This window comes from Anser cygnoides, chromosome 3 (assembly GCF_040182565.1).
Source record: "Anser cygnoides isolate HZ-2024a breed goose chromosome 3, Taihu_goose_T2T_genome, whole genome shotgun sequence".
Taxonomy (NCBI): domain Eukaryota; kingdom Metazoa; phylum Chordata; class Aves; order Anseriformes; family Anatidae; genus Anser; species Anser cygnoides.
Window position 1 is genome coordinate 35,677,570 of NC_089875.1, and position 23,201 is coordinate 35,700,770.

General features: G+C 39.2%; 3 protein-coding genes across 9 annotated transcripts in view; 2 read left to right on the forward strand and 1 right to left on the reverse strand.

Annotated features, from left to right (window-relative positions):
- EIF2AK2 (eukaryotic translation initiation factor 2 alpha kinase 2) overlaps positions 1 to 8,141 on the forward strand; it is a 24,239-nt gene extending 16,098 nt beyond the window's left edge. For both annotated transcript variants that reach the window (XM_013170695.3, XM_048047750.2), the window contains exons 12-16: positions 1,665 to 1,857; positions 4,126 to 4,251; positions 4,832 to 4,930; positions 6,442 to 6,504; positions 6,588 to 8,141. In XM_013170695.3, the coding sequence (XP_013026149.2) occupies positions 1,665 to 1,857; positions 4,126 to 4,251; positions 4,832 to 4,930; positions 6,442 to 6,504; positions 6,588 to 6,707 (601 nt within the window). In that variant the 3' untranslated portion in view covers positions 6,708 to 8,141. The remainder of the gene's footprint in view (positions 1 to 1,664; positions 1,858 to 4,125; positions 4,252 to 4,831; positions 4,931 to 6,441; positions 6,505 to 6,587) is intronic.
- The window catches only part of GPATCH11 (G-patch domain containing 11), a 21,237-nt gene extending 7,117 nt beyond the window's left edge, over positions 1 to 14,120 (reverse strand). The window contains exons 1-10 of one of the 5 annotated variants that reach the window (XM_048047753.2): positions 14,000 to 14,120; positions 13,707 to 13,836; positions 13,386 to 13,612; positions 12,491 to 12,532; positions 12,291 to 12,411; positions 11,398 to 11,488; positions 11,181 to 11,285; positions 10,331 to 10,412; positions 9,326 to 9,411; positions 5,924 to 6,912 (exon numbers count right to left, since the gene is read on the reverse strand). In XM_048047753.2, coding sequence (XP_047903710.2) covers positions 9,356 to 9,411; positions 10,331 to 10,412; positions 11,181 to 11,285; positions 11,398 to 11,488; positions 12,291 to 12,411; positions 12,491 to 12,532; positions 13,386 to 13,612; positions 13,707 to 13,753 — 771 coding nt within the window. In that variant the 5' untranslated portion in view covers positions 13,754 to 13,836; positions 14,000 to 14,120 and the 3' untranslated portion in view covers positions 5,924 to 6,912; positions 9,326 to 9,355. The other 4 variants (XM_048047754.2, XM_048047752.2, XM_013170746.3 and 1 more) reach the window with 4 other exon arrangements.
- HEATR5B (HEAT repeat containing 5B) overlaps positions 14,042 to 23,201 on the forward strand; it is a 54,685-nt gene continuing 45,525 nt past the window's right edge. Inside the window, exons 1-8 of one of the 2 annotated variants that reach the window (XM_048047747.2) lie at positions 14,042 to 14,151; positions 16,685 to 16,850; positions 17,360 to 17,571; positions 19,066 to 19,174; positions 20,241 to 20,390; positions 20,897 to 21,068; positions 21,440 to 21,597; positions 22,622 to 22,871. In XM_048047747.2, coding sequence (XP_047903704.1) covers positions 16,725 to 16,850; positions 17,360 to 17,571; positions 19,066 to 19,174; positions 20,241 to 20,390; positions 20,897 to 21,068; positions 21,440 to 21,597; positions 22,622 to 22,871 — 1,177 coding nt within the window. In that variant the 5' untranslated portion in view covers positions 14,042 to 14,151; positions 16,685 to 16,724. Of the gene's footprint in view, positions 14,152 to 15,508; positions 15,715 to 16,684; positions 16,851 to 17,359; positions 17,572 to 19,065; positions 19,175 to 20,240; positions 20,391 to 20,896; positions 21,069 to 21,439; positions 21,598 to 22,621; positions 22,872 to 23,201 lie in introns of those variants that run through there. The other variant, XM_013170657.3, reaches the window with a different exon arrangement.

The following is a 23,201-nucleotide window of genomic DNA, read 5'->3' on the forward strand; positions in this document are numbered from 1 at the left end:
TAAATACCTTCTTGGTGAATATTAAACATTTAGTAATTTTATCTTTCTTCTGTCTGTTATTATGCAGAACTTGCTGTATCTATAGAATAGTGTAAGGGTGCAGAACTCAAAATATGGGGCTAGGATTAACATAAATTAAAAATGGTCCAGATTCCTGATTGGAAACCCCTCTTTTTTTTTTCTTTTCTTTTTTTTTTTTTTAAGGAATTGGTTATCCAATAACTCTCATAGATTTAATTGTTTCTCTAAATTAACATTTAAACTATGGTGGCTGATAGAGTTTTTGTTGTGAACACAGAGCTGTTGAAAGTAGAAATGCAGAATGAAATGTTCTTTTGTTGGAGGTAGTCTTCCAGCACTAAGAGTTCTGGCAAGACAGTGGTAAGAATTTTACTGAGAAGTTAAGTTATTAAATTTTCAAAGGTTTTATAGTAACCCTTTTTCATAGCTATAAATTCTCACTTTTCAGGTAGGTTACCTAACTTACCTAGAGCCATAAAATATTAATGGATTCAAAATTATGATTGGCACAATATCTGTTAAGAGTGTTCAAAAAAAAGCTGAATTAAACAGGCAAAAAAAAAGTCTCGTGAAAATCCAACCATTAGTAGCTTGGAGTCTCAATATCACGCATTTAATATTGAACAGCTACTGGTTATTACACAGAAAAAAGACCGCGAGGCTGAAGTCCCAGAGTGGAATGCCACCTAGTGGCCTGACCTCAAGGCTGTAGAGAGTCCCGAGCCACTTGCTGCTTGTTCTTTCAGTGCCTCAGAATGCTTTACTCTAAGGCACTGAGATCACATAGTGCAAATCAAAAAAGGAAGCGGTGCTTCTTCCTCTTCATATTGTCTTTTCCCTCCCCATGTCCAGCCTTAGTCTATTCTGTGGGCTGATGATGAAGGAACTCAGTGAATATATTTCATTTAGATTTCTGTCTTTCGGAATGATTCTCTGATTCACAGAGTTATCATGTAATCAATCTTAGAATGGCTTGGGTTGGAAGGGAACCTTAAAGATCATCTAGTCCAACCCCCCTGCCAAGGGCAGGGACATCTTTCACTAGATCAGGTTGCTCAGAGCCCTGTCCAGCCTGGCCTTGAACACTTCCTGTGCACATAAAAGATGTCACCACACTTCCTTCTTTAAGGGACAAAGGTTAAAAGAATGTGATCATTTTAGGATAGGGGAGGAAGGCTAATGCTATTGAGTGCTATAGAGAATACCTGCCAGGGTTTTGCAGTAATTCCTAGAGGGCAAGATGGGACCCAAGTACTGTGCTATTTCTTGCTCAACAGGACATGCCTTTATATATGAAAAGAATTTAGGCGATGAGAAAATGTTCAGTGTGAACAAGGAGGTAAACAAAATGTTAGGAATCTTTCAGGGGTATGTAGCAACAGAACAGGGATTGTTTGGTTTGGAGTGTTATTTATTTAGATCTAGTACCTAGCAGTGTAAGGTCTTTAAAATCAAGAAACTTGCAGACTTTCTTTTGAGTAACTCCAAAAAGAATAATAATTTTACAAATATATATCTATATCTATAGATATATTGTTTGTTTGTTTGTTTAGAGAAGAGGGACTTGAGAATCATTGATGCAGTGGCTTGGGAGGAACTGTATCTTGCCAGTTTTAATACAGAGTATAACTTTTCTTTTGCAGGCAGAGGTCACAAACAAAACGCCCTTGCCTTTTCATCCAAATAGAATTCTGTGAACAAGGAACACTGGAAGATTGGATTGAAAATAATAGACAAAACTGGGGGTATCATGAGAGGGCACAAAAAAAATTTTTACAAATACTGGAAGGAGTGAACTATATTCATTCCAAAGGGTTAATTCATCGAGATCTCAAGGTAAGTAGAAGAGGTATTTTTTTAAATAATTGTAGTAATTTTAGGTAAAAGTAGTACTTATTGGAAGTTCAGAAAATATTGTTTTAGTATTTGTTTAATTATGTATCCTAGTAGTGTGCCTCTTCTGATGTTACAGTGATCTGTTTTTCCAGCAACTGGCTGGACTTCATCCTAAAATCAGAAGGAGAACTAAAGGACCTCAGAGTGCATTAGTTAAAAAACAAAACAAACACCCTCCCTCCCCAAAAAAACAAACAAAAAAACAACAACTACACCATCACAACCAACTCCCCCCAAAAACACAAAAATACCCACCACCAAAAAAAGGCCAAAGCAATCAGCAGTCGTCAATTAACAGGCATTTTCAGTGTGTTATGTGCTACTGGGTCACAAGACAGCCTATTGGGAAAAGGAATACTGATCTTCCTTGGTAATAAATAAAAATTAAATAAAATAAAAGAAAGAAGGCAAAAGGTTGAGTCTAGGAAGTTTGCTCTTATTATATTGCGAATGGACAGTTTATCCTAGAATCTATTGCATTTGGTAATGATTCTAGTTGTTCTTGTATCATGTATGCATACAAATATTTGCGTGCTACTTTTTTGAATAGAATTTTAGAGTCTCCACAAGTGCACGACCATACAATTTTATATTGAGATAAAATATTTTTAAAGGACAAAGTTACAAGCCTTCAGTGTTTGTATGCCAGTTACAACGTTGCTTATAGTTTTAAAACTTACTTTGTGAACAAGTCATTAGTGCGGTGGCTTTCCTAAAATCTAAGGATGGCTGTAGTGGGGTCACGCTAAATGTTGATTGAGGATGTTGTCCTCCTCATATAGTGGTTATGCCCAAATACCTAGAGAGTATTAGAGCTGAGAGATGATACAGTGATGCTGACCTTGATGCATATTCCCCTTCTCTCAAGACCTCCAGTAACCCGAATTTTATAGACTTTTTGAGCCAGAGGTTGGAATCTTCTGTAGTTTTTATTCAGTGTGGTTCCAGATCGTGTTCGCTGCCTGCTCTTAGAAACTAGTCTATGGGCAGACACATTCGTGTCTCTTAGAGCTCTTCTGTGAGGCTTATTGCTACACTACAAGACCAAACCACAAATACACATTCCTTTGTTTACCGTAGGTATCTGGGAAAAAGTGGCATGATAAATGCTTTCTCTCCCTACATGTTAATTCTTACCTCTTCCCATGCTTCAGGCTTTGTATTTTCTTGCTCCTCAGTCCCACTTTCTATTCTCAGCTCAATCTCCTACTTTTCCGTGTTCCTATGAATCTGCTGCCCCAGTCTCTCATCCGTGGAAACTAGCTGTAATCTTCTTCCAAGTCCTACTGCTAACTTGTCTGCCTGCATTTTAATTTAGGAACTTCTTTATCCCCACTTTGATCTGTGTTAGGCGCTTGGCCACTTGAGATCTCCGTGTCACAGAACCACAGCTGCAGGACAGGTTCAAGCTCTCTTCATCCTGAGATGAATGTCTGTTTGTACTTGGCATGAGTGGAGTCTTCAAATAGGGCACTACTGTTATTAAATGTGTGTGGACTTGGTTGTTCTCGAACAGAAGAACTGTGCTGGGCTTTCTTGACACAAAGATCGCTTCCCGTGAAACCTTAAGTCTCTCCTGGCCTTATAGTCCACTGGATCTTCTTTGAGTTAGACACGATGAGGCTGTTTGTTTTTAACAGCATTCAGAAATGTATTCTTTGGAACGATAGACGGCTTGGAAAGCTTCATCCAAACATACACAATTTTATTTTAGTTGCTGATGACTTTGTCAAATTTAAAAATGCTAAGTTCAATGAAAACTGTGAGATGCCTGTAGCGAGCCCCAGCTCTGCAGTCAACTTCGTTACAGATACTCCTACTGTGACTAGAAGAAACTATACTTTGAGTGGAATTCCATGTAAGCCTAAATGCTTTGCACAAGTTCATCAAATTCCAAGACTAGGATTGAAGACTAAAAAGCATTTTTGGATATTAAATGTTATATACACAGTGTATTTGAAGAATATTAAAGCATGATATAGTCGTAATGACTAGTTAAAATGAGGTTAGTTATTGAGGTGTGTGCTATTTCAAAGTGAAGTTAATTGAACTTTCTTCTGTTTCCCACCCCCAATCTGTTTCTTAATAATTTCTGTGAACAATTACCAAATTTTAAGGGGAGCACTTCTGTGGCTGATTATACTTGATGATAAACCTTGGTCATACAGTAATTTACTAATTTATTTTTTTTTATATATATGTATATAGCCTCAGAATATATTCATATCGCGTGACGATAAAATAAAAATAGGTGACTTTGGTCTTGTGACTTCTGTGGCATATGAAACTCTTACTGAGAACCGAGGAACAAAATCATACATGGCACCAGAGCAGGTAATTGTCTTGCTATGTTACTGTCTCTGTTTGCATTTGCATTATTTGCATGCATTTCACAGTATAAACTCAGTATTGGTTGTGTTTGACCCTAATCGCGGTATTAAACCAAGTTGCTTAATGTTCCCTGATATGACTGTATATGAGGATAACCTTATTCTGAAGAAAGCAGTTTGTAAGTGTGGTGGTTTTATTTAATTGTCCTAACCTACAAGGTCTGACACTGGTGTAAGAAATGCTCTTCTGTAACTGTTTGCCAGCCATGTATTTGAGTTTGAATTTAGGACCTCTGTTAACTGTGGCATTTGAGTCCCTCTGTTTCATTACTTGTAACAAAGAGACATTGGCATGCCTTATCTATATAGTTTTGTAGAAGTCGTAATTTCAGTGTTTTTAATGTGACATCACAGCCACTATTTAACAAGATCATAGCAGAAAGGGTTAAAAATTAATATGAAGATCCAGTAATGCCTGTCCTGGAGTTTTCAGGTGACAATTTCTACTGATTTCAAATTTTGCCTTAAGAAGTCATGTCCAGTTGTATTTGACACCTACATTGTTTTTGTTGTGATTTTTGTAGTTCTTTGACAAATATGGAAAGGAAGTAGATATTTATGCACTGGGATTAATTTGGTTTGAAATTCTTTCGGCATTGGCCAGTCGTCATGAGAAAAATATGGTATGTAATCTTTAAATAAAAATTAAAACACCCTCTCATATTATATCATGTATCATTATTTTGCCTTACTGCAGGCATCTTAGGCTGATTCCATGCCAGAAGGAATCTGTACATCTAGAGTACTGTCTGTATTCATATTTTCCCCTTGGTTCATGTCTGTAAAGCTCATAAGTCCTTCACGCTTCAGTTAAAATGTAGAAACTGAAGAAACATCACTGGGTTTATTTTACTGATGTTCTACTGATATACAGATTAAAGCCTTACTAAGCTTAGATATGTACATGCCTCTATAGGGAAAATAATCAAAAATCTAAAAAATATCTACCAAAAAGATATCTGATCTTTTTATTTGATCGATCAGAGTATTGGAAAGGAATATTTTTCTAATTTTAGAAAATAAGAATTGGGAGAGTTTAGTGTCTGCCATGCTCTTCTTCACTACAGCATGGAACAAGAATAAAGTTTCCAAAAAGTTGAAACCTTTGTAGTTTTTCAAAATGAAAATGAAAGTGATTTGGAATATATAGCTTTATTTTAATTGAAAAAATGTTACTTCAAAAAGATACCAGTGTTACTTAAACTTTGCTTTAAAAGGTACCTTTTAATGTGTCTTTTGTCTTTTTCTTTGCACAGCAGTAGTATAACAGCTTTTATGCTCAAACCTATATAGTCGTAGGACAGGGATGTAGATGATGAGTATTGTTTCTGAAGTCATTATTTTGTAAGATCTATGTATATGGTTGGACCCAGAATCTCTAGAACACTGTTAGCTTGGCTCTTTGCCAGTATGAGCAAACCATATCAAAGTGTGTTTGACCCACAGATTTGACTTGGCTCCAATTATCTACCTTGTAGCATTTCTAAAGACTAAAGGACTTTCCCCCACTCACAGCCAACTGTGCAAACAGACCCGCAGTCCCACGGTGTTCAAAGTTTAAAAGGCAAAACCAATTGAAAATCATCATGGGGAAAAAAACAGTTGTTACTCAAAAGCAGTTTCTGAAAGCATATATTTAGAAATCCTCACTGTTAGTTGCTTTGAACTCCACCTAGCATTTTCTGCAGTGACATAGAAATAATTTTGTAGCACTGAACAAGGTAAAAGGGAAGCACACCTGCTTGGCTCAGAAATAACATCCACATGTTGTCAGAACAAGAAATTAAGCCTTTTCACACTGTGTGTTGTTTGCTTTTTTAATTATTATTATTTGAGGACAGAAGGATAATGGTTATTAAGTAGAGAGGTTTGCCGAAACAACCACATCATTGTATTTTGTGAAGCTTTTAAGCTTAAAAAAGGGACAACAGTTTACAAAAAAGACCATAAAAACAAAACAAAGTTCAACTAAATGAGAATTTTTCAAACTTCTATAGTTTCTTTTTGCAGCCTTACCTTTTTTGTAGATTTTTATTCTCCTAATTACTTCTGTAAATTATATGGGTTGTGAAATGAGATGCAAAATATAATGAATAAAAGCATACTGAAACTGTTTATCTCATATGAATTTCAGGTATGGCGTGATGTAAAAGAAAGTAAATTTCCAGAGGACTTCACTGAGCGATTTAAAACACAGGTATAGTATTAGAATACATTATTTCAGTTAGTTTCTTTATCTACTCATTAAAAAAATAACTCAATTTTAATTTATTTTTGCAGGTACCCATAATCAGAAGGATGCTTTCAAAGGACGCCTCAAAAAGGCCCCGTGCATCTGAAATACTTGAGCTTTTGAAGAGTGTTGATAAAGACAACTCCCATAAAGCTCATACGCAGTAAACGCCATTTTAAAAGTCTTCCAGATGATGCTTAAATCCAGTTTGATTCAAACTTATGAAATTCCATAAATATATCAGAAGCAAGAGTAAGACTTAGGACATGTCTTTTCCATGGTGTTTAGCCTTCCTGCCACTGAGGAGCTTGCTGGCCAAAATGGTCGCATCACCGTTCACTCCCACTGGCTGCAGATCAGAACAGCAAACATCTGCAAACAATTGCTTGCAATTTTTACGTGGAAACACAGGTTAGGTATGAGCTGAACTATATTATACAATAAGCACAGGAACCTAGTCCTTGTCTCCCATAAGACTGTGTTGATGTGATAACTGGCCTGTGGCAACTCCCTACGTGTGTGCTCTTAACACATGCTCAATTCGTTATCAGTTGAAGTGGATGAAGCGCTGTCTTGTGGCACATGAATCAAACCTTTCTGTTTTTTCATAGTGATCTTTATATTAATTACTAGACTCCTCCTGTGCCCTTTAGACCAGAGGAGGTAATGTGCTGAATTGGAAAGATCGATTTTGGTAGGAAGAATACTAGAAAGCAGCAGGGTTTATTCCTTACTGAATTTCAGGTCTTTAAAATGAATTTTCTTCTCACTATATCCACAGATACACCTAGCACCTTTAGTGTGCTAAAATTTAAATACTCTTTTAAAGTGGGTTTTCCTTGAGAATGTAAACGTTTTAAGTGTTAAGCATCTAGCTTCTAGGAAATCTAGCTGAAAGAGATTTATCCTAAACTTTTGAAACCCTCAGCATTTTTTTTGTTTTCTGAAGCAAAGTTGGGGTACTCTTAAGTCTCCAGAGTTTTCTCAGTAGTAACCATTTTAAATACTTTGTCAAAAGCACTTTAAACATCCTCTCACCCACACTGCTGGGTTTTAATCGCTTATTGTAGTACTGAGGCATGTGTAACTGGTAACAGGTGTCTTGAACACCTCTGGTGGACTTACCATCAGCTCTGCAAAAGGTAACAGCAGATTGCCTGTTACTGTTTGGTTACATACTTCAAAGATTACAGCTGTGATAGAATAGGAAGAATTGTGCAGGGGAGAAAAGATGGGCAAATTAGTCCTTCCGATTCTCATCTTTGATTTGTTTGAAAAGATACAGCTCACTCCTGTGGAACTCCATAAAGGCATATGCACAGAGATTCTAAGCAGGAAAATAAGTATGACGTGATGATGTGTAGTAAAGATAAAGTATAATAGGATTTTTCTAAAATGTTAAACAGGTTAAAGGTGGGTGTTTTGTTAAAAAGAATAATATAAAAGAATACATAGTCATTTTTATACTCTTATGGAAATCTATTGCTGATCCCCTGTAAGTGGTGCTAAATAACGGTCTGATTTTATGTCCAAGAACTGATTTTTTTTTTCCCTTATAATGAATGTTATTGTTCATAAATAAAGCATTCAATTGTTTTGGACTAATGCATATTTTTTTGCAGTACTCAAGGTCTAGGAGAAATTATATCCTAACAGACAAGAATACCACTAGTTCCACTTCCCTTTCACCCATAAACTTACCCTTACAATATGAAAATTAACATGTGACAAGTTTCAGCTGAAACCTTTGCAGTTCTTGCACGGAGCACTTGTACCACCACTACTCACCATTACTGTGCGCTGACCTTATTGCAACTTTTCGGTACTTACAGGGGGCTTATAAAAAAGCTGGAGAGCAACTTTTTTTCCTCAATCAGATAAAAAAGGAAAAAGGGGAATGGTTTTAAACTAAAAGGGGGGAGATTTAGATTAGAGGTTTAGGAGGAAATTGTTCACTCAGAGGGTGGTGAGGCACTGGCACAGGCTGCCCAGAGAGGTTGTGGATGCCCCATCCCTGGAGGTGTTCAAGGCCAGGTTCAATGGGGCCCTGGGCAACCTGATCTAGTGGGTGGCATCCCTGCCCATGGCATGGGGGTTGGAACAAGACCTTTAAGGTGCCTTCCAACCTGAGCCCTTTGATGATTCCTTTCTTACTGTTAGGTATTATTTAGCTTGTCACAGCAATTTTTGATATATTTTTATTTTTTTGCAGTACTTGTATACTTTAATAGTAACTTTCTGTTAGAGGACGTTTACAGGAGCAGTTGTCATTCCCTAAGGATAAAAAGTCTACTAAGATTACTTATAAATATATCTTTAAAATGAATATGTCCCATGATCTGGTGAATATGCACCTTTTACATATATTAAATAATGCCACTGTAACATTTCAAAAGCTCCCCCCTCCGTGAGCTCTGAGATAGTAAGGAAAAAACACTCTGATGTGTAGTCATCCAATAAAGATGACCCCCCCACACACCTGTTTAGCATCCTGTATAATAGAGTAACAAGTCAATATTTATACCCTTATTCAAACTTGATCTTTTTAAATCAGCGCATAATTGAAGACTGTGGAATTCTTACCTGCCTTCAAGTTACAGTAATTCACAATAATGCAGTTTTATTTCCTAATAAATTGTGCAACAAGCAGAAAAAACATAGAATGCTTCAAAAATGCGCAGTTTAACCTGTCAACTTTACGATTCTTCTGCATACAGTGTTATAAAATCTGGTACAGCAATGAACCTTTTAAAAAAAATTGTCAGAGTATATCAACTATACATACTTATCTAGAACTCCTTTCTTTAGAAAGGCTTTAATCATGATCTGCAGCACTGTCTCCAGGGCAATTTGAAGACAAATCTTCAGAATCTATGGAATAAGCAGAGAAAAAGTGAGCAATTAATTCCAGCGCAGAAGAGGAAAAAAAGTTGCTAGAATTATTTGAAGAAACCGTACAAAACAGGTTAAATAGAATTCAAGGTTTGCAAGTTATTAATTCTAAACTGTGTTTTAAAACACTGAACATAAATAACAACACAAATTCTACCCTCTCTTGTGCAATGAAATTAGATGTGTTATAGTTGGTCCAGAAACACCTGCAACCTTTTTTTTTTTTAATGGTACTGCTTTTAATATCTGAATTTCGTTTTCTCAAAACAAAATGAATATTAATACCAATTCAAGTAAGTGCCACTGTGCACTTTCTGTGCATGTAAACACCTTACAGTTGGCTTACAATGAAAATCCACCAAGCTTTTTGCAAAACAGCACCTTGGAAGGAAAATTTGTTACGTATATTTAAAACACTTTAGTAAGAGAAACAAAAAGTATATAGTCTGACAAAGGTATTAGTGTTTCTCCCACAAAACTTTGTACCCTGGACGAGGGGTAAGCACGCAGCTATCAGACTACATCATGACAGCTTCTCATAAGCCAGGTTGCAGAACAGAAGACAAAGCCATTCAGATGGCACGTGTGGGCTGTTGAGAGCTCTCTTAGGAAAGTCTCTCTGGTAATGCTGAAGCTACCTAATATCAACCACCTGCATTATCATAAAGGGAAGATGTCTAATGAGATGAGGTTAGACCCAGTATCAAAAAGTTGATAGCCTTTGATTCTGGACCTGAGAAAAGGGGAATTGACAAGAAAGAACAGAAGCATAGGCATAGTTTGTATAGCACTGTCCTTGAGGAAAGCATGTAACAGGTTAAGAGTGATTATATATTGCATTACTCGAGCCTAGGTGCATAAGCAAAGTAAAACACACATGTGGCAGGTTTACTCTCACCTTCATAGGTCGTTCCACACCAAATGCAATAAAAGTGTTCTTCTCTTAAATATGCAGTCAGGAGTTGTAGCTTTTCTGATACCTATAGGTATGTACAAGGATGCAATGAGTAGGGGCTTACATGATGTAAAATGGTTTGAGCTGCTGGTTTTGCTAAAACAGATTGTTTAACCTTTTTCTATAGAAAAGCTACTGTAACTCAGTAAGGCGTGAAGTTACCCAAATTTTTGTGCCTACAGCAAAGGAATCCACAATCTCTGGAAAGTTAATGGCTGTTGTTTGCTCACTGTTCTTTCCAGCTACGAAACCTGCACTGAAGATACAGCTGAAGTATTACCTAGCTACCTTGTATCAAGTGTATGATATTTTTTGATAGAATTTTTCACACTTCATCTCTGCAAATCAAGTATGTTAAGCTAACAACAGTGGTGTAATCTAGTTCTCAGAAAACATTAATTTCTGGTGTCCAGTTCAAGGTCACCCATGAAGCATTTTCAGAAATTACTTAGTGATTCTGAAGTTCAGCCTACAACATGAGATGAGGCATCCAAAATTAAATATTAAAAGCAAATAATTTTACATTGATTCAATATGTGATCTTGCACATGGTGGCTAAGACACGATGTTTAAAATTTCATTTTGACTACTTTCTCCAAAGATCAGCTTCAAAAGAGATAAGCAATAAATCAGTTTTAATGTTTTGTATTTTATCATGTAATTGTTTTAAAAATCACAGCTTTAAGGTGGCAAAGAGATCATTTACTACAGCTTTGAAAATGATGAATATATACTTTAAGGGAACATTAAATTTCATTGTGAATCGAGCCATGCATTTAGTTGTGAAGCTTACACTTAAGTCTGAGCTTGTGCATTCATCATCCTTGTCTTCTTCATCCTTCTTGTCTTCCTCTTCAGGTTCTAGCCAATACCAAGTCTCCTTGGGAACATCAATATCCTTAAATAATGAAGGATTTAAATGGAAATTATCTTTAATTTATTAATTATTACTTTGTAGTCTGTATCTCTATACTTTAACTTTCCTTCCAACCCAAAGAAATAGGTCTTACTTTTTGCATATCTAATTGCTGGCAGGCCCTCTGGCTTTTTCGAAGGTCTCCTTCCATCTTACGTTCTTCTTGTTTGTTTTTGAACCTTACTCTGTTAAGAAAAAGTAGATAGGTAAAATAAGCAGAAAGACAAACAGTGAGATGCATTACAGTCAACAGCTTTTCTAAAATAGAAAATCTGCTAAGATTTAAGCCATACCAATCCCTCAGACTGCCGAATGCATACCAGAGAAGACCATGCTAACCAGAACAATGTTGAAGAAGTCCCTTCTGACATCGTTTTTGGAGGAGCAATGCGTATTTTTTTTATTTGGAAATAAACCTTTCTGTTACATCTTCAAGACAGAGCTTTTGGTGATAATTACACTTTGCATACTGTTTTTCCACCAGGTTTCCATAATACATGAAAAAATGGTTCATGAAACATTTGCAGAGAAGATTTTAATCTTCCCTAGTCTCTCCTTCTCCACGTATAAACAAGCAAACACGGAGAAAAAAAATATATTAAAACCCCCAAAGTTTACCCTGAGTTTTACTTTGTTGCAACCCAAAACCACTGTAGCAACGCTGCTCTGGATTATCCATGACCTTTATATTGAAAAAGATGACATGGTTCTTTGACTTAAAAAATTGCAAGTTTTTTGAGAATTAGTGTATGTACTGTTTACATTGCTGAATCATTTATTTTTATAAATGTTCATTTATACTTTTAGCAGTACAGTGTTCACCGGCTCTTGCTTTAGAATTGAGAAGCAATTACTGTATGTTTCAACTCATACCTCCCAGTCAAAGAACATGCAGAATTAGTAACGCACTAACAGAATAGCCAAACCTAACGCATAAAAAGAACAGCCTTGTAGACACTGCTTGGAGTATCATTTACATAATTTTACCTGAATTGATCTGCAGCTTGTTCATTTGCTTGTTTTTTCATATGGAGTTTTTGTCTATAGTTTTCTAGTTTTTCTTCAGCTTTTCGCTTTTTGAATTCCTCATGACCAAGCCCGCTTCTGCCTATATAAGTTTAAAACATGCATGTAAGCAGCTGAGAAGCTCTGATACCTAACTAAGTAGATTAGGAAGCATCACAAACCTGTTTTTATGTTCAGAGGAATAGGTTCAACAATGCCTTCTCCTGTGAAAAGGAAAAATAGGCCGATTTAAAAAAACAGGTCTTTCTCAAACTATGGTTTGTGTGGTATATTCAAATAGGCAAGCTGATTTTGCCATTAAATATGTAAATTTTCTTGCAATTCTGTTTTCTGGAAATTGAAAAACCTCCTATTGATATACATTTAGTGCACTACAAATGACCTAGCTGAGCTGCAACCTCCTTTCTTTTTTTCCTTGTCTGCTGAATTGCTGTGTGCTTTTTTCAGAACACTACCCAACGGAAAGAAAATGATGTTGATTTGATAGGTACAGCATACCTGTGATGAAGATTGATTTGCTACACTCTTCTGTGGCATTTCTATTTGAGAGCTCCGCAACTTGATGAACAATAACGGGAATCTCTCTGGGCCACTTCAGTTGCTCATCTTCTGCTGGAGATGCACTGAACTGGCATAACAACTACTGATGTTTTCATTCACTGATTTTATTTTATCTGTCAAGACTTCATGCTAAGTGCTGTTTCTTTTCCAGAATACAACGATAAATTCAAAGAGGAGGTTGACCTTTATTTTGAGCAGTGAGCTTTCCAAGACTATCAAAACAACTTCTTAGCGCAATTCCTGTAGACATGCACATACTGAAATGCATTTAGCAAGCAGCAAGTGCTGCTGCTTCCCTCACATCTCTCAACAGTCATTTTTGTTTTAGAAATTTACTCTTTTCTTTTTTCTTTCCTGTCACAACGTGACAGTAATGGTAGGGCTCTTAGGGAGGCATTTATTGACCCTGTCTATAAGTGAAGCAGCAGCTGCAGTCCATAAAATATACAGGTACACCTGAAAGTAGCATGCAGCTCTAGACAGTGACAAACTTACCACTTTTGCCCAGGGCCTGGCCACTCTTGTAGCCCATCTTCTGCAGCAGAGCAAAGCCTTTGTTCTCATTGCCCAACGCACTCTTCAACACCAAGTCACGCCGCTCTTTCTCTTCTTCTTTTACGCTCTTCTGTCTGTTTCTCTCGTTGGCTTCTTTTTGCTTTTCTTCCTTCTGAATAGCCTCTTTCACCCGGCGCACCATGGGCAAGCCTGGCCTCACATCCTGTCTAAGAATTAATAACCCCTGCAAATATTAGCTCATTTTTGATTCTTTTTACACTTACAATCATTTAAGAGGGAAAAAAAATGACGGCTACTTACTTAATAAACAAGTCAGACATGTAATCTTCCTCTTCATCTTCCCCCATGGTTAGCACGCATGCCCTGCTCAGCCCCTTTCCTCCGGGCACTGTAAGCAGCGCTTGCAGCCCCTGCTCTTTCTGCGGATCACCTGGAAGGCAGGACCCGTTCTCAGACGAAAGCCTCACGCCTGTTTCAGCCTCGGGCTGCCTCCCTCCGCGCCCTGCTTCCCCAACCACCTCTCAACCCCACCGCTGCCCGGCAGGGAGCTGAGGGAACCCCCGCAGCCCCTGAGCACCGCCCCGGGCACCCACACGAGCGCCTCGACCCGGCGCCTGCGTGCGGCCGCCCCTTCCCTTCCCTTCCTTTCCCTTCCTCCGCCCCGGCCCGGCCGCTGGCGCCTGCGCTCCTCCCGCTTCCTGCTGCTGCTGCGCGGCCGGCGGCGGCTCCGCGCTGCCCGCTGAGGGTGAGGGGGCCGGGCCGGGGCGGTTGCAGCGGCCCGGGCGGAGCGGGGTGCCCTGGCACGGCGGCCCGCAGGCCCGGTTGTCCCGGGAGAGCCCCGGCTTGTGGCTGAGCGCTTCTCGGCGGGGCTTTCTGGCACGGCTGGGGGCGGGGGGGGGGGCGTTAATCCCTGCCTTGCTTCGGCGTAGCTGAGCCCCGGGGGAGGTAACGGTGTGCGCGGTGCCCCCTGCGCGGTGGGTGGAAGATGGTGGGCAGGCTTGGGTGGGCTCGGGAGCAAGGCTCTGGTCGTCGCAGGTGGCCTGGGGAGAGCCCAGCTGAGGGCTTCGAGGCCCTTCAGCCCCCTGAATGCCCTGTAATTCGTCCTACGTCGGATCCTGTGCGCCTGGGTGGCACGGCTGAATGTGTGCGTGTGTGCAGGTTGGGGAGCTAGAGCTTATGGTCCCTAAATCCAGCAGGTGAAGAGATAAGGGAATGTGTGGATGAGGGATTCAGGACTCTAAAGCCAGGGGAAGACCAAAGCTTTTGGCTGGGGAGGAAAAGGAGCAAGGAGCTGTGCTGTCAGACTGGGCCGTGCGCCTCTGGGCAGCCCTCACGACAGCCTTAGTGCCGCTGCCGTTCACTGAGCTTCTCTCTGCTCTCCTTTCAAGGTGTTTTGGGCAACCTCTGTGTACCTTAGTGATAGGCAAGACCTCTGAATTCTTCGTAACATTTTAAAAAAATTAATAATCCAGTAAAAGTGTTTGGGAGGTGTCAGCGGGAGGGCAGAATGTGCTTCTGTACGTGGTTGTTCCACCTTTGCTGATCTGCCCCTGGTGATGTAAGTAATGCAAAACACCACGAAATACGGTACCAAGGAGCCAGGTTGGTGTTACAGATACCGTGCTGTGCTAGTTCCTAAGGATTCGGTGCGCACAGGTGAATTTAGAACCCCATTACGGTGGTGGTATTGGTATGTCACCCTTCACTACTGTCTAATGGGGGGCTGATTTAAAAACGCATCACGTGATTTAATTTAATTCACTTCATTTCACTTTAAGAATTTGTTGGGTTTGACCTCAAACAAGGAAGCAGGGGAGAGCACAGTAAACACCCTGAGAGTAGGGGCAGAGCGGTGCAGCTGTAGGAGGATAGCTGTGGGAAGGCACGGTACTGCTTGTTTGATTTGCTTTTCCTGTTCTACCTGAGAGCCGAGTTTCGGCATCGCTAAACTCAGCTTTTGGGTTTGGTGTGGTGATTGCTGTTTGTTTGTTGTTTTTTATTTTTGGGAGGGGGGGAGGGGTATTTCTGCAGAAGATGGTTGACTTTGTTGGCTTTGTTTTTATTTTGTTTTTTAGATATTTTTTCCCCCCATCGGTTCTGCATTAAACAGCTCCGCTTGCTTAAATGTAGTTTGCTGAAAGTGATGTTGTCTGCAGAGTGCTTGCTCACGCCAGTGGTGTGCTTTTGGTAGTGCTTTTCTGCTGCCCCACGGTCAGTGAGCAGGGTCTGAGTGTTGGATCTGTGGTACTTTGCCTGCCGGGGAGGCGTGCAGTCCTTTGGCTGCTGCCTGTGCTCCAGGCCGCCGCAGGTAAGGCTGGCTGGGTTTCAGAGGGCATGGCATGTTTGTCCACCCCGTAAAGCAAGGCCAGGGGGCTCTGGGGAGTCTTAGATCAGTGATCCCAAATGCTGTCACTGTTCCTGTCTCTCCCAGATTTGTGAGGGCTGGGAAATCCTATTAATATCCTTCCCACCCCTTGCTCTTCTTCTTCCAGTTAAATATTTTGGGTCGTCCTAGAATTTCAGCTGCGAAACTGCGTTAGGCCACAGAGTTATGTCTGTTGTGCGATTTTGCTGACTAACGTGTTGGTAGGTTATCCTGTAATGTTTAGTGATACATTCTAAACCAGCACAGAAGAGTCTTATTTCTAGAAAACATGTGTTTCTGTGTTCCTTAATGTGATGCTGCTGATTGCATATGTCGCTTCTGTAGCTGCGTTGTGCTCTGGGACTATGGTAGAGTGCAAGCCTTGTGCTGTGCTATTTCTGTGGAGCCCACACTTTGTGTCTCGGGGCATGCACACATTCTTCAGAAAAGAGAATCATTCGCTTGCTCCTGAAAGGAAAAGATGCTGATTCTGCACTAGTGCTTGTAAGGGGCTCGTCTCTTTCTCACCTTGTCTGTTGAAGATGTTGAGGAGGTGTCCAGGTTCCTATTTCAGCTTCAGGAATGGGGTCAAGAGTCTTGATTAGGGACAGTTCTTACTCTGTTTCGTGTGAGAGGAGACAGTGAGATGACTCCTTTAGCTCTTTTGTGTTGCTTTTTTTTCTGTTTAGGCAGGGACTTTGGTGTATTTTTCTTGGCTCAGAATTTGTACCTTTTAGTTGTCTGTAGGTGCTCTTTTTACTATTAGCAGCTCTGATCCGTGAAGTACTGATGAGTGTACTTGGTTGTAAAGCCAATGTCATCTGATGTATGTCATCTTCATATTTTCATGTGATTTTCAAAGCTCTGTATTGTTCTACTGTACTTCATACTAATACTACAATTTTTATTTCAGAGTCACTACAATCTATGATAAAAGCAGAATTTAATCAGTAATGGAGCTGGCTCATAGTTTGCTGCTGAATGAGGAAGCGTTAGCACAGATCACAGAAGCAAAGAGGCCCGTCTTTATCTTTGAGTGGTTAAGATTTTTGGATAAAGTGCTGGTAGCTGCTAACAAGGTAAGTGGTGTTTTTTTTTCCTTTTTCTAAAACATGTATTAATTTTATCATAGGGCAAGCTAATAGATGATATTTAGATCAATACTGTCTGATTCCAGATTCAGTCTCTGTTTTAGTTTGTTGCTTTTAAGTGTTTAATTGTAGGCAGTCAGAGTGACACTCTTGCATAAACCATTTAGTTTGATTTCTGTTCTAAAGTGTCATAAATGTTTGGAAGGTGAAACCTTCCCTTCTGGTGTAGGGATTCTTGATGGTAACGAGGATTAAAAGATGCTCTGTGCAGGTAATACTGTAATTTTAGTAAGTCATTTAAAGAATGCAAAAATTACTTAAAATAACAACCAATTCTGATCATTTAGTGTCTGTCTCTGCTATTACTGGGCGTATCTCAAGCCTCTGTGAATTATGGAGAAGTGGGAGTGGTATAAGGTTTACTTCAGTCTCTTGTGTTTTTTGCTGGGTGTTGTTTGAAACAAGACTTACTGTGTTAATTTTTGGTCCGTTAACAGACAGACGTCAAGGAAAAGCAGAAGAAACTAGTAGAACAGCTAACAGGACTCATCAGCAGTTCCCCAGGGCCACCTACGCGAAAACTGCTAGCAAAAAATCTTGCTGCTCTCTACAGCATTGGAGACACGTTTACTGTTTTTCAGACACTTGACAAGTGTAATGACATCATCAAGAGCAAAGATGACACGGCAGCCTACCTGCCCACAAAACTGTGCGTTCAGTATTACTGGGGGAAGGGGAGTGATTTTTAAGCAAAGTGGTCATGGATATTACAGAAAAATCTGCCTGTATATGTGCATGTTTACTTCTGTTGTGCGTGCTTTGGTGGAGTTTATATTTGATTGATGTAGCAGGAGAAAAAGAGCAATATTGAGGTTGTGGAGGGCAGGATTCGAGGGTGACAGATGCATTTCTGTCTGAAAGTTCGATGCTTTCCTCTAGGCAAAGGAGTATCTTATGTTTCTTCACGTGCTTATGCAGTGGAGAGGATGACAGTAATTATGCAACATATAAATAATGCAGTGAAGCAATTCCACCAGTTCTATTGGTGATTGAGCCCAGTACCCAATTTATGATGGAGCCCGTGGGTCGTCAAGCAGGAGCAATTGCCAAGAGAATTGTAACTAAGTGTAGAAGCTTCCCCCCACCTTGAGCATTGCTTGCTTCCATTCCCCTGTCGTAACGTACTGCTTAAGTCTCTCAGAGTCTGTACACTTGGATGTGGGCGTGCATGTATATGTGATCCAGTTTGTTTTCATGTATAGGAGCAGAGTCTCCCTGGTAGGAATCTGGTTAATGCCACAAACAACACCTGTTGAAACTGCTTTAGAGCCCCACCACCTGTGGGGTACCACATCATATATTCACAGTGTCTAGCAAACCTCCATTTGGGCTGCCTTCAGGCATTGCCATAATGGGGTATAACAATAAAATTTGAAGTAGTCACTATTTGTGGTGATACTGTCCTTCTTTCGTATGAAACTGTTGCAACTCTGCCAGGAACCTGTATAAGTAGAAAAGGCTTAGTACTGTCACATGCTCAGAAATTTATGCTACCTGTTTAAGTGATAATCAAGAAGGTCTTTTTTTTTTTTTTTTTACTATATAGTTTCAAGCCTTAGGTTTTGATGTTTGTGTAGAAGAGTTGTGTAGGAGACGTGCCAGTTAAGCAGTAGGCTGTAATCAGTTTGTAACATAGTTTTGCAAAAAAAACCACCCTGAAATTCTTTTTTTTTTTTTTAAATCCTTATTTCTTGATAGTGAAAATCTGCATGTTTCAGGGCTGTGTCTGTGACTGTCCTGGAACAATTTGTATATCCAACTGCACTACACTGTTACTCAAAACTTCCTAATCAAAAATGTCCGGGAAAGGAAAAAAATGTATATAAGTGTTTTTGGATACAGTGATCTTCACAGTGTCCATAAATGTTATTGTGTTAGTGCACTATAACTTATGTATCTTAAGTTCTTAGGCTTGAAAAAAAATCTCTCAGTATCTATGAGAATGTACCAAATATATTAGGGGGTGGGGAGTTTCTAGTTCACAACTTTGTTTACCAAGCACCTGTTAATAGAAGCACACAAAATCCTGATCTTGCTGAGATTTCAGCATATACTTGTCTTCTCCGGAATTTCTCACTCTGTGTGGATTATGTAGATCATGTAATAATACCCATTCAAATACATGTATGTCTTTTTTTCATAGGGCTGCTGTGGCATGTGTTGGAGCATTTTATGAAAAAATGGGCAGAATGTTGGGTAGTTCTTTTCCAGAAACAGTGAATAATCTCTTAAAATCTCTGAAAAGTGCAGAGGTAAGCTTTGAAATATTTTGTATTTGTGGTCTTGGTTCCATTTAGACTATTCTATGTAGAAAAATGCAAATTACTTGTATCAAGGTAAACGTACATGGATTTGTTCTGCAGAGGGAGAGTTGAGAGTTTTGTTATATGCATATTATAGTAGTTGCTTTATTATGGCATCTGTAATTAAAATTGTGAGATGGTTGCATGTACCATTCGAAGTACTGCATTAGGATTTCCACTTGTGTACCTTGCGTAAATGTTCAATTGTTTAAAAATTAGAAAGAAATACTTAAGTTTTTCAACAAAAATGTTATGCAGATTGTCAGCAGGATACATTCTGCCCTGAAAGGACTGTGTGCCATCATACTGAGAGAATGTGTTGCGGGTTGTCAGTGGGGCTGATACGACCGAAATAGCTCCGTTTCTTTTGAAATATATGACAGGTTGGAAAGGAGTGCTGATTGTGTAGATCTTGATTCCTGCTTGTCACGGAAAGTGTATATGCAGTAATAAACATGAGTAATCCCACTGCTGGAGATAAAGGGGGGACTTATAACAGTGCTGACTGTATCAAATAAGTCTGTATTTTCTCCTGACATTGGTTTTCTTCAACTGTGCCTTTGTATGCTCTGATATCTATATATACAGGTATAGATAAAAAATTTTTTGTGCCCTCCAACTGTAAGTACCTGCCTTTGTGCAGGTATGGTAAGAATCTGTTGACTGCTTGGGCTTCACGTTCTCTTATATCGTTTGCTTGGGGTTTTGTTTATTTGTTTGTTTTTCCTGAGGCTACAGCAGTTGGGACAGGACAGAAGCATCTTATTTAGGGTCAATTTGTTGGACTATTCAGCCTCTTCTTAATTTATGTGGCACTAGAAGCAGTTCTAGTAAGGTCACGTCTAATGCTTATTGCTATCTCAGACCAGCCAGGTAATGGTTGTACCAGACCTCAGTGAACTGTTAACAATGCTTGCAAAAATATGCATGTACAGAAGTAGGAAAATGTGGAAACCTGGCACTTGATGTAAGTGCTGTGTCTGCGTTTTTGCATAAATGCTTCTTATGTGTGCAGTCTCAGGGCCGCAGTGAAATCCTGATGAGTTTACAGAAAGTCTTAAACGGCCTTGGAGGAGCAGCAGCATCTTGTCACCGTGATATTTATAAGAATGCCCGGTCTCTGTTGACAGACAGATCTATGGCTGTACGATGTGCAGTGGCCAAGGTGGGTGTGTTTCTCCCCAGTTCTGGAAATTCTTTGTTCTGTGACTGTGAAGTGTCTGCATCTGAACTTTGACCTGTTGCCTATCATGGGAAACTTGACCATTACATGGTAAAGATAAGTCCTTACTGGTTAATACCGAAGGCTCAGACATTTGATTTACTGCTTCACGTGTACTGAGGCACAGTGGTATTGGCTTCCACACTTGATAGATAAATAATGAGAGAGTAAATTAACTGTGGGTCTCAGTAGGAGAGATTTTGAGTAACATAGTTGCTTTTTTTGTGTTTTCCTTTTACTTTTTTATTTGTGTCAACCTATTCCATGGTTATTCTGATTGTTCAGATAAGTTTGCAGTTAATTGGGAGTGTGGGGAAAAAAGTCGGTATATTCATATTAAAATACTTGCTTAATAAACCTGACAATTACAGCAATACCTAGAAAAAGGGTAAGAATAGTCTCCGTTGGTGCTCAGCAAGTTTTTTTTTTTTTTTTCCTTCCTCCTTCAGTGTCTGCTGGAATTACAAAATGAAGCGGTGTTTATGTGGACAGCTGAACTAGAGAATGTTGCAACGCTGTGCTTTAAAGCTCTGGAAAACTCAAACTATGGCGTGCGAGTTGCAGTGTCAAAGCTTTTGGGAACAGTCATGGCCACAGCACTGATACCAAAACAAGCAACAGGTATGTTCCTTCTGGATTCCATTTCCAAATGGACAAGCTGCATCTTTAGTGCCATGTTATGTGACAGTGTTGCATGATACATTGTTCTTCTAGTACATGGACATGTATGTAGTTGATTTGTTTGGTTTTATAAACTCTTAGCTTAAATGAAGTAAAGTGTTCAGATTCCCTGTTGTAGTTGGGGAAAAAAAAAAAGTCAAGCTATCAAAATCATTTGGGAATAGTAGCTTATTTTGTAAGCCTAAAAAACAGCTGTTATCTGAAAAGTTGTCTAGATTTATGTTGCAAGACAGTTTTGAATTGGTAATAGAGATTTTGAGATGATTGCTTGTGTTTGGAACTTTAAATGATTGCTTTTCTCTTCGCAAAAGTGATGCGGCAGAATGTGAAGAGAGCTACACTTGAGGAAGTCTTGGAACTTATGGCCACTGGATTTCTGCGTGGAGGGTCTGGTTTCCTAAAGAGTGGTGGAGAGATGTTAAAAGTAGGAGGATCTGTCAATAGGGAAGTGCGAGTTGGTGTTACTCAGGTTTGTGATAACTTTTGTATTCTGTAGTATTTTAATATCTGTAGTATTTATTTTTTTTAAATTAAGTAACATTTGTACATTAACTGTAACCCTTTTAGGATTTATTTGTGGTCTTTATTTGTTTATAATAACTTGCAAGGCTAGTTTGGCTCACCTGGTTTGTGAGATGTATATACAGTGTCATTCCTCTAAGACACGTTATTCCCAATGATTCAAATATGTGCTTAGGAAAGCTTATTTGATTTGATCAGTGTGTTTTAGGTGGGATTAGCTTGTAAAAAAAAAAAAAAAAAAAAAATTGAAAAATTAGCGTCTTAAAGACTGGCTCCCTATTTTCATTCTATTTCCTTTTAGACAGGGCATACTTCTGTCGTTTTGCATGTGCTGGTTCTCCTGGTTGCTGCGTCAAGTTTGCTGCCCTAGCTTGTTAAACTATGTTTCTTCTCTCCATCTGTCTTTTCTGAGTAGGTGAAATCTGAATACAGAAGCTCTCTTTTTCTAATAGAGAAAGGTAGCAGCAGCATAACCTCGAATTCAGGCATTCCCAGTCTGACATGTATTTCAATATGCTGCAGTATCTTGACAGAATTCACATTATTTTAATCCTAGGGTATTTTGTGAAACCTTTTTATTTTTTTCAATCTTTTTCTAGGTGAACTTGCCAAAAATGCTCAGTCTTCATCATGAATTAAAACATGTTCATGTTGTTGCTATTTGCATTATTATTATTTAAAGACTTTTTTTAAGAAGAGACGTATTTAGAGCAGTGGACAGGCCTTGTCATCCAAAGAGGATTTTGCACTTCACAGTATACGTAGCAGTATTGGAGCTGCTCTTAGTACTGGAAGCAGTTTGGCTTCAAAGACTTGGCTGATGGGTTGATTCATCCTGCTTAGCCCTACTAAGGTTGCATATAACTGTCCATGGTATCACTGCTGTACTGCAATATGCATGGATATTACTTCAGTTGGTAGGCTCTTGTTTCTGTTTTAATTGGATCTGTATGTAACTTCTGAATTTGCAGGCCTATGTTGTCTTTGTTACAACATTAGGAGGTCAGTGGTTGGAGCGCAACTTTGCTACGTTTTTGTCCCATGTGCTTGATCTGGTCTCCCATCCTCGTGCAACTCAGACCCACGTGGAAGCAGTGTACTCTCGAAGATGTGTGTCCTTTATCCTGAGAGCAACTGTGGGCAGCTTACTGGGGGAGAAAGCACAGATTGCAGCTGCCAAAGATATATGTCAAGCTATTGGTAAACAAATGAAAGCAGTGGGTGAGAAACATTTTTTTTTTCTGTATTTGAGAGCGTTGAAAATCATTGTCGTTATCATCTCAACCCTTTTTCTTTCTCCTACTGCGAGAAGTAATTTTATTGCTATGGTAAAAGATAATTCATCTGCTTTCTGTTTGAAATTTGATATCCAAAATGTAACTTCTACTTAAAAGGTGACTGCGTAAAAGTGGCTTGTTATCTATCCTCTCTCTGATGGCTTTTGACATTGTATTTGCTTGGAATGCAAGATGGGGAACAAAAGCGTGTTTTTGCGATTAATCTTGGGATAGGTTGTATTGAAACTCGGGCAGAGTACTGCTGAAGAACCTG